The 11,195-nt window shown below is 38.4% G+C and overlaps 1 protein-coding gene across 1 annotated transcript; it reads right to left on the reverse strand.

Moving 5' to 3' along the window:
• Positions 1–613: 613 nt before the first annotated feature.
• On the reverse strand, positions 614–10,930 carry ZCCHC4 (zinc finger CCHC-type containing 4). The gene is made up of 13 exons (XM_053940446.1): positions 10,846–10,930; positions 10,541–10,659; positions 8,935–9,017; positions 7,974–8,249; positions 7,397–7,477; positions 7,010–7,082; positions 6,369–6,519; positions 5,750–5,850; positions 4,444–4,565; positions 3,788–3,863; positions 3,241–3,292; positions 2,400–2,544; positions 614–845 (listed from the first exon to the last, which is right to left on the reverse strand). The coding sequence occupies exons 1-13, from the start codon at positions 10,928–10,930 to the stop codon at positions 722–724; spliced, it is 1,488 nt and encodes a 495-aa protein (XP_053796421.1). The 3' UTR covers positions 614–721.
• Between the last annotated feature and the right edge of the window lie 265 nt (positions 10,931–11,195).

Genomic DNA, 11,195 nt, shown 5'->3' on the forward strand with positions numbered 1-11,195 from the left:
GCAGCGGGGCGGGCCTCACGAACCGTACGGGCGATCCCGGCAGCGGGGCGGGCCTCACGAACCGTACGGGCGATCCCGGCAGCGGGGCGGGCCTCACGAACCGTACGGGCGATCCCGGCAGCGGGGCGGGGCTCGGCAGCGGAGCCGCCGCAGCGCCGAGCCAGGGCGGACGCGGGAAGGCGGGTCAGGCCCTTCCCGCTCCGCTCTCTCACTAAGTACTATTTAGTACTAAATACTTTTTTTTTAAGCTCCTTTTCCATTTGGAAAGAAATTTTTAAAAAAATCACAGGCCATCCTGTGAGACGACTGTAACTAACAGAGACTGAACTCCTAGAACTCGTGCTTTCCCATCACCTCACTTCCCACACCCTCACTTCCTTCCTTGCCCCACGTCCTCTAACACCAACATAAAATCAGAGCATCCGCCAGTACCTCACCTCTCAACAGCAAGACCCTTAACGTCCAACACCCACCAAATTAGACAAACAGCTAATCCTAAGTACAACATTATCACATTATACACATACATGGTAAGGGTTGTGGTAGTTCACTTAGTTGCTTGTTGCTTTTTTTCTTTGGTATCAGTAGTGATGTATAATAAAGGAACTGTCACTTAATTCAATCAGGTTTTATTCTGGATGTTAGGATTTACATTTTTAGAAAATGGAACAAAAGGCTGACAATAAAAAAAAAATTAGCAACTATGTAGTAGCAAGAAAAGTCATGTCGTTTTTTTCTTATTCTTTACTTTCCTCTTGGAGAATATGGCAGATTTCATAGCTAATCTTTTACAGATCCCCATTTTTACTCTCTTTCGAGTTTTCTGCCCTTTCTTTTTGTCAGGTCTGTAAAGCAAAAAAAGGAACACAGAGATTAGAATAAAATGAAGAACACACATCTCTGTACAAATACATTTGCTGGTATTCTAAATAAGTATATTAATTATGTGGCAGTATCTGAAGCACTGTCACAAAAAGTACAAGGAACATTACATCTGAAAATTATATGGTCTTTCAACTTCATAAAACTGTCCACTTTATTGCCATTATACATTCATTTTAGGTATTTATTCAGCATTTAAATTTACATTATATTGAAAACAAGAAACTCACTGAGTACAAAAAAAGCACACAGTTTCATGCTGAATATATAATGCATTAATATATAATAGAAAGATTTAGAAGAAAGTATGTGAAGTTTAACACCATTAGGAAGCATCCTGCTAATAGTATAAGACCTAAATACAACAAGCAAGTGGATTGTTTTCTGTCTCTGACAAAAGATGTCATAATGCAAAACGCTGAGTAATTATAACAAAACATACATAATTTTTATTAGAAAAAGAAATCTAAGTTATCTTCTGCAGTGAATCAGCAAAAGAACTAACGGATGACCTGAAAGTACTAAAACTATTCTGGCACAACTGACAGACAGAACAGTATCTTCCTTGACAGAAATAACAGGTGAGGTTTCATGAAATTATTTTAGCATCCTTTTTAATTTCTTTAGCAAAGGAAAAAGAAACATTAAGAGATGTCATTTTTATGAGAGATATATAAAATGAAACATTGGTACCTTTTGTGTCTAATACTCCCTAAGCAAAATCTGGTTTAGTATCAGTAGGACATGAAGCAATACACCTGTACTCATCGGCCATCCAGCAGGCATCTGATGAGTCTCTGGATACTGATCCAAGAGGGTAATGGTCTGAGTCTCACTGTGTAACATAAGTACAGCTTTTGGGAGGGAAAATTTGCCTTCCACTGCTGCAGCCATTCAAGTCCAGAATCACAGAAAAACCCATTACTCTGGAGAGGAATTTATAGTAGTGCAATCAATTACCCTGAACTGGAAAGACTGAGCCATCTGGATCGTCTCTTAGCAAATCCCTTTTCCTCTTTTCAGTTAGTTTCATCTGAAGACAACCACACACCATTTACTTGGCTCTCTGATACATACAGGTATGTATACAGTGTTGTTCTGTATGTAACAAAAGGAAAATCATGGAAGAATAAAAGTACTCAATGTGACTCTATTACAGTGTCTCTTTTCTCTGCCCTTTCATGAGGAATTCAAAGGGGATGAAAGTGTTCCATTACTGCAATTTTCAGTCATCTTGACAGAGTTCCATGCACCAGTCACCAAGTCTGCAATCCATATAAATCAGTTTGGAAAGAAAACCCACAGACAGGGAATTGGGAGCCCCAGTAAGTGACCTGCCTTTTATCATACCCTCCCTTCAGCATATACTCCCCAGCAATGCAGCAAGTGAGCAATAGGGAAAGCTGACATTAGCATCTAAAGCAAAAAATAATCTCTTTCTGAATTGATTCCGTGACATAAGATCTCATCTCATCTGAATGCTGTATTTTACTGTATTAATGCAATATGACACTTACTGACAAGCTGCTCTGGTGAGGGAGAGACTGGGACAGGCACTGCGCTTGTGACCTGCCTTGCCACAAACGAAACAGCCAATGTCATTCTTCTCACAGCTGTGCTTTTGAAGAGTGCAGCAGTTGCAATTGTTACAGTGAAACCAAGCTGCAAAATATATAACATGATTTATGATCTTGGAAAAGTATAAATTGAACATTGTGAAACTAAGCTTTAAATTCCACAATACCAGGTTTTTAATTCTGGATTAGCTTTACAGAGATAGATGTAGTCACTTTCTGGTCCCTTATCACATTACTAGACATACTGTGCAATTAAGTGTTAATTATTTTGCCATTAGAACTTTTATCCTGTGTATCATCTTCAAAAGAAAAATAGCGCGGATGTTACAGTGTACTTACAGATTTTGATTTTTGTAACAGTAACAAAGATAACTGCTTCAGCTATTTATACAGAGGTATAAATACAACTAAATTTGGGCATGAAACATAATTTTATCATGATATCTCAAACATTTTAGTAATTCCCTACTTGTTTAGGAAATTCAAATTTTACAAAATTAGGAAACACTAATATGACAAATGGAAATATTTCTGTTTTGCCATGATAAATATAAATGGGATTTAGTGTGCCTTGGCAAGAATTTATTACATCTCCACGCAAGTGTGCAAGGACATCTAAACTAAAGAATAGTAACTTGTGTGAAATTGAGACTTTTTGTTTATTCTATGTCTTCTGAATTATATTTTACTTCTTTCACAGAATATTTTCTCTTCTGGTTTGGAATTTCAGTTTCTTTGGACTAAATGCACTTTTATTTAGAAAATAGTTTTCAGTACTTACAGGGCTTTACACATTTTTTGCAAAGAACACAATGTTTCCATCGTCTGCCATCCTACAAAAGGCAAATAAATTATTATGTTCATTGAACCCTCCACTGATTCTATCTTAAAACAGAACTACTCACGTACAGTCCCCACTGTTTACAGGAACAACTCCTCTGTAGAAAGGACTGTAACTCAGAAACAACAGTTCTGAGAATCTGTGAAAACCACAGATGAAATTTTGAAATTAGCAAGTTCTACAACTTCAAAGCATAAGCAAAAATACATGTGTCAACAGACCACAGCTGGGTAAGTCTGGTTCTTGTGGTAAGCAGCAAACTTGTCCTGTCCTCTTTGCAACACAAAGGAATTAAGGAAAGATAAATTAATTCCCAGTGGGTTATGGAAGATGTACTGTGAAGGTAATAGTAAGTCTATGAAACTGAACTGCTGTGGGTTTCCCATGGAACTCGGTATCAGAGCAGGTTTTTACCAAAGCAAGTACTACAGAGGTCATTATCTGACTACTGCTAAAACTTCATTCAGAAAGAAGTGAAAATACTTACTTTTGATGTACATGAATTGCATATCTCACAGTGCTGGTTATCAGAACTAACATATCGCTGACATACAGTGCAGAATCTGGGGAAAAAGATGTACTGGTCCACTATTTGCTCACAAAACAATTAATTTTATACAAACTTAACAACTAATATAAGGACTGCAAAATCACTTTGTTGAATTAAAAATTCTATCTTTGCTGCATAAATGACCACTTAGGCCATTTACACACAGTACATCCACACAGTAAAATTCAGGTCAAATTATCAACAGTATTAGTAGTAAATGAAACTATATTCCTCTGTCCTTGATGCTTCTTCTACAAGTTCATTTTTTACTACTGTATTAACAGCTGATTATCAGACACAGCTGTAAAATTCTCTTGTATATGTAGACAGTATTTCCTACAGACAAAATAAGGAATCTCATAATTCCACACTGAAAAATTTAAATGTCTTTTCAGATATTTCAGCTCTCCTACACATTATTTATATAATATGCAACTTCAGAATGAGACAGAAAAATGCAGTCTTAAGCCTGGCATCCAAGTTAGGCAAGACACTATGGAACAGCACCATCCCAAATTCCTTTGGAGACTTTATGCCCTAATTAAGAACAAAGACACTCTTTCAAAAGTCACCTGAGCATTAATACATCTTACCTATATCCCTCTTCTTCAGGAAGCACAATCATACTTGGGGTAAGGTTCGTGAAAATACGGACAGGAGACTGTCTACGACCTGTCTTGCCATGTTTATACAGTGCATGATTATCATAGTCTACCTAGAAAAATAAAACCATAAAAAAGATTCTTAAACTGAATACCAAGCACAGGTAGAGCTATTTACATATTTATTACCTTTATAAGTAAATGTATGTATACATTATGTATACAAGACTCCAACCCCAAATTAGATTACAAATTCTACATCAAGATTTTTGTCTCATTTACCTGTAAATTTGTGCAAACATAGTATTAGGCTAGACTCACTACTCTTCAATAATCATATTGTACTTATTCCTTTTTGCTCATTTGCATGGGATACATAAGATAACATTGCAGTTGATTACAAGAGGAACCTGCTATTAAAAAAGGATCTGTACAATTTGGTTTGTCAGTACAAGAGATGACATCTTAACCCATCTCAGAATAATTACAAAGTTGCAAATCCAATTAGCCTGCTTTTTCCAGCACTGCCTTCAGAGACTTGTCACAAAAACTCTCAGCTCTGAACACTGGCAGGAATGCAGTCTAGCCTAGCATGAGTTTTCCATTTTCTTCAACAAATTTTCAGTCTACAAGACACAAATACATTGTTCAGACCATCAACGTCAAAGTTCATGCAGAGTTGTTACATGAAAAAATAAACCTCTAGCATCATGAATAGCCATGACTGAGCTTTCAAAACATACTGAAGTACGTATGCCTAAACTATGCACAGAATGGATACAATATTGAAGAAGCTGATGCCAGATTGTTGCTTTATCACTGACAAGTTCACTTATTAAGTAATTCCAAACATTTCCATCATTGTAATTGTACTCTGATCCCAGTAGTTTTGGAGATGAAAGACCTTAAATTTTTAATATATAAGTATTTATTTTTCTAGGACTGGGCACTACCCACTGACATTTAACATCTGTGAAGAATGAAATACTCTTCATCAAGTTACCTCTCACCTCTGCAACAAGCATCTGTCAGAATTAGTGCAATTTTTGTTATATGAAAGCCTGCCAGAAGAAATAAGTTCATGGATACATGACAGATGAGTTAAAGATACATAACAGGAACATGATCAAGTTATCATGATCCGTTTCAGATATGACTAATAGAAATACAGAATCCAGCCTGCACATGAACACAGCCCTGCTACAGAGAAGCACTGCCACTGCATCTGCTTTCACTCATATTCCTCTTCACATTGCACACAGCTGGTATTTAGCAGATTCACTGGGTTCAGCCATACCTGGTAATCCATCATACTGAAGCTTGGGAAAAAGTCAAGAATGCGAGACTCAAAGAAGTATGGAAATATCCAGAACATGGGCAACTCTCTGTTGTCATGACCTAGTAATGAAAAGACTTTGGTGTACATAGGAGAAAAATATAGCACATGTAGCATGAGAAATTTACAGTGAGCATTCCAAATACATAAACAGGGATATGTAATCATGTTGGTCAGAAGAACTAGTTCTCTTAGGTGTCAGAAAGTTTTGGCATACTGTACATGTGGAGATGGAAGTGCCATTTAACTAAACTCTTGACATCTGCTTAGGTTGCTAAGAAACAGTACTGGTTTGAGAGCTTATTTTTCTCTACCTTTGAAGTCCATTTTAATTGCAAAGTAAATTTAAAAAAAAAATGGGAAGAGTTTTTAAGACAGACTTTGAGAATTGGGCATTACTGAACTAAAAATATCAGGAGAGTAAATTGTTGTAGATTACACATATGGTAGTTCACCTTTAGCAATTATAACATGAGTGTGCACACATTCACCTCAGTAACAAGAATCACAGACTTCTAAACAGGTATTTTCCTTAAAGTAATGTTACAGCACAAGCTACCCATCTGGCTGCAATACCTACCTTCTTTTTCTGTCTCCCTCCACATGGCCATCAGTTTTTTAAAACTAGAAGCCAGTGCTTCCACTAAACCTCCAAATGGGGGATCAGTTACCATAATGACTCGTTCACCATTCTCTTCATACAAGAATTTCCTGCAAGTTTCACGTGCAGCCTGTAAGAAACAGAGGTTAATTTCCAGAAATAATGATTCAAGAACTGCAAACATATTGTCTCTGGCAATAAACTGATCACTGTAGAAGTTTCTACTTTGAAGACAGAGCTTTTCTCCCCTCTTGCGGAGGTGAATTTCTCTTGGGCAGCATTAAAAAAAAAAAAAAACACAAAAAATGCACCTAGATTTTAAGAACTGAAAACAAGTGCCCTGTTCAGCTAACATATAAAAAAAAAAACCATTACTGAAAATCAAAGAATGAAACTGCCTCCTTTTCAGTAGTTCTCTTAATTCAATTAAAGGCTGACTATTAAATTTATGCTAACTAATGTTGCTTACATACCTTAATTGCTGCTTCTATTAAAATGTTCTTAATAATTCATGTTTTACCATGATGTTTTCTACTAGACTAGTCGTGAGTTTCTTACAAAATTCTGCATCAACAACATGCACTTTTTTACCAAAGCACACAATAAATACTTGGCCTTACCTCTCCACCAAAAAAATGATGATTGAACATGTTGTAGTGGCAAAATTCATCCTCTGTGTAAAATTGTGAATACCTGTAAAATAGGTTTTGATAGTAGTAGAAAAATATAAATAACTTTTTGTCTACCCTAGGAAGTATTTAGAGTGAAAACAGGCCACAAGAAAAATTTCATCTTTGGGTTCTGATTACTGACAATACATACCAATACTGAGAAATTATTAAGTATACTTACTTTTCTCATCAATTGGATGTCACTCGTGTATGTGTACAGGAACAGAGATGCAGAGACAAGAAAGGGAAAACAACCACCAATTTATCTCTTAAAGCAGTAAGAATACACATCTTTGTATATGTTCTTCAGATACATAAACATTTGTTAAAACCTACCTGAAATCAATATCTAGCAGAAGGCTTCTAACATTGAATTCTTCTTCTTGTGATGCTTTTGACTGGATCATTTCGTGAAGCCTGAAATATAATTGGAACAAAGAAATTTAACACATAATCAGCAGCTTCAGAAATTATCTTGGAAGACAAGAATGCGTGGTACCTTACTAAATGTAAACCAAACAGATAGAGAAAACTGACTAGCCTAAACTTGGGTGATTCCATTTGGCCTGTACTCAAAGTTAGAAAAATAGTTTCGTCTTGAAAGATGAGAGGTCAGTGGAGCCTACTGGATCACCGCACACAGAAAAAGCATAAGGTAAGAAACTCAGTGTCACTTCCATAACTACCAAAGAGGTTTGAAGTGTGTATGTGTGTTATTGGCAGTGTTGCCACAGTCTTCTCTGGTATCATATAAGTTCAAACCTAGACCCCACTAGATGCTTGGATAATCCCAACCAATTAAAGCATAGTGAACCTCTTATTATGGGAGAATTATTGACTATAATCATTAGTAAGCTGTAGAGTTTTGAGAAAGAAATATTATTTGAAAGTGTAACAATTCTCATTGGTGTACCTGGGTGTTCCAACAGAGAGGACTCGTCTGAATCCTAAATCTATAAGGAGATTCAGTAGGAACTGGCAACTTCTGTCTGCAAATAAATACTGTGCATTTGTTTTTTTATTCTCCAGTGGATATAGAAGTTGACTTGGACTTTTCAGCTGGGCAGTGGTGATATCACACAGGAACTGGTGATTTGCATGTTTTTCCCATTCTGCTGGCAATAGCAATTGCTGGCATTCCCGGCAAAACCTCCTCTTTGATAACGGCAACAGAACAAAATTCTTGTACCTTTAAATACAAAAGACAATAGGGAACAAAGTTTGAAAAAAAAGTCTCTATCAAAGATAGGAAGGGGAACTATGGAGGGTTTTTTTATATTTTAGGAGTTCAGACATTTAAACAGATAATGCAGTTTACATTGCTCTCACAAACTCCACAAGAATGAAGTATTACTTATAAAAAATATTCAAAGGACACTTTGAAATGCCTAAAATATTGTCACCAAATAGACTGGGAATCTCCATAAAATAACTGGATTACAGAGTGAAGACTCCATCAACTATCAGCAAAGTCCTGTATGTTTACACATGAAATTCACACATCACTTGTTACTATGTTACTTTTGCTTCTTTTCACAATGTGAAGCCTGTTACTTTTGTAGGCTAAAGTCAGGAATCAATTTTTTTTAACAGAAATTGCTACTGACCTCTTGCAAGCACACTATGAGCACTGACATAGGAATGACTATACATACCCAAAAAAACCCCCAACCCTCTCCCAGTTCCTGGGTTGAAAACACCATGCTCTAGTTCAGTGTTTCATGCTATTTCCTTTCCATTGCCATACAACAATTCTTATTTGCCCAAATTCAAATTTTCCTATTTTAAAGAATCCTGAAATGTTATCTCTACATTCAGAGTACCTAAACCTGTATTACCACATCTTCACTGCAGAAAATATACATTAACAATACCTGTCCACGTTCTGTCTGTGTGTAAAAAAAGGCTGATGATTTCTGTTATACTCTTCACGTGCTGCAAGCCTAGTTTCTGACACCTGTAAAATTTGCATACATGAAAAGTTACAAAACTAACAGCTACTGCTGTGTATGGTACATGAAATCTCAACATGAAAAAAAGGGTGCATCAAAGGTCTCATGCTTTAGCTACTTTGCAAGGAAAAATAATCACATTTGTTGTTTCAGAAGAACAAGTATGTCTGCAGCACAGGGACATGCTGCAAAACAACACAAGCCTTTCATGAATTTAAACTGTGCATTTCATTCTCCTATCACATGTAATACTCAGAGAAAAACTCAAAAGGTGATTATGAGGAAGACAGAAAGTACCATCTATTCTATTAATGTGTGCCAGCAGTTGTGCCCCCTCTGAAGAACTATGATCTGATTCTGAAAAACTAATGACAGTAGAAATGTTGCCCAAGTCTTCTGTGTGAAATAATTTTAAAAAGAGTGACAGTTCCTTGTTACAGTCTGCACCTGAGTCTTTAACATTTCAATCTCTCACACTCTCCTCTGAGTCTTCTATCTTGTTCCCACAAAACATACTCATGGTTTCACAATAGAGTTTCAAAACATTTGGTCAAAACTTATGGAACTGTTTTGCTTAAAGGAGGAGATAGTAAAGTTCAATACAAGAAAAGACATCATAATACAAGTGATATTCAAATCAATGACAAAGAGAAATTGCTGCAGATATTCTGAAACTACTGAGCATCATGCCAAGCCCCACCATCTAAGCAATTTGTATGCCCCACTGTTGTTTGCATCCAATAGATTATCTTAATTAGGGGAAACAAGGGCATCCTGGGATCAGAAGTACCCAATTTTGTTCAACATTGCAAAGCATTGGCAAATTTCCTATATGTTTCGGCAACAGAATAACAAATGCCAGGTTTGCTCAAAATTTACACTGCCTTTCTTGAAAGCTACATTTGAAACACGTTCTCCTGACAGAAATAAGTGCTCAGCTAAATATCAACTATTACACAAAGTTTAGAAAATAGCACTTGCCAGAGATTTCCACAATAAAATCTACTTTAAAAATTGCTAAATAGAGAAAAAAAATCGCCAATGTTTCATAAAACCATAGAATGATCTGGGTTGAGAGGGACCTTACAGATCATCTAGTTCAAACCCTCCTGGCATGGCTAGGGGCATTTCCACTAGACCAAGTTGCTCAGAACCCCACCCAGCTTGACCTTGAACACTTCCTGGGATGGGGCATCCACAGCTTCTCCTGGTAACTCTTCCAGTACCTCGCCACCCCCACAGTTAAGAATTTCTTCCTAATAGCTCGTCTAAACCTATCCTGTTAGTGCTTAAAGCCATCACCCCTTGTCCTTCCACTACATGCCTTTGCAAAAAGTCCCTCTCCAGATTTCTTGGAGGCCCCCTTCAGGAACTGGGAGGCTGCTACAAGGTCTCCCTGGAGCCGTCTCTTCTCCACGCTGAATAACCCAAACTCTCTCAGCCTTTCCTCACAGGAGATGTTCTCCAGACCTCTGATCATCTTCGTAGCCCTGAGTCTTTAGCATAGCCTTTCACAGTGCTCTCTTACCTTCTCATCTTCCCACTGAAAAAAGTTACAATCCTTTCTATCCCTACAAGCCGAACAAGCATAGAATCTTCTTCCTTCCTCTTTTCCTTGGCTGGTCTTCACAAACAGAAGTGCGGGACCTAAGGACAAACGCGAGGATAGGATAACAGAGGGAACACCTGCAGATCTGTTTCACCGCTCCGCTGCAAGAGCCGCGCTTCCAAAACACGGCCTTCGCAAGGACTGCTGCAGAACAGCCCGCGCCGGGAGCGCAGCGGGAGCCGAGCACAGGGACGCTCGGGAGGTGACCCCCGGGCCCGGCTCACCGTGAGGGCAGCTGGGCGCGCCGGGCGCCGGCCCGAGCAGGGCGAGCGCTGCGGGCCCCGGCCGCTCCGGGCCCGCCGCCGCCATGGCACCGCCTCCTTCCCGACGGGCACCGCGGCGGACGGCGCCCCCCAGCGGCGTGGCGGCCCCGGCGGTGCCCCGGAGCAGGCCCGGGGGCGCGGGGCAGCGGGACGGCGTCATTTTTTAATAAACTGTTGGGACAGAAACAACTGAGGTTATACAGGCATTTCCCTTTCGAAGTGCACTGTACCGCGTTCTACATTTAAGGCTTAAACATTTCAGGTAGTTGAAGTTGCTGACACACTACATCAATATTCACATCCACTCAAAA

The sequence above is a fragment of the Vidua chalybeata genome, chromosome 4 (genome assembly GCF_026979565.1).
Source record: "Vidua chalybeata isolate OUT-0048 chromosome 4, bVidCha1 merged haplotype, whole genome shotgun sequence".
NCBI classification, from domain to species: Eukaryota; Metazoa; Chordata; class Aves; order Passeriformes; family Viduidae; genus Vidua; species Vidua chalybeata.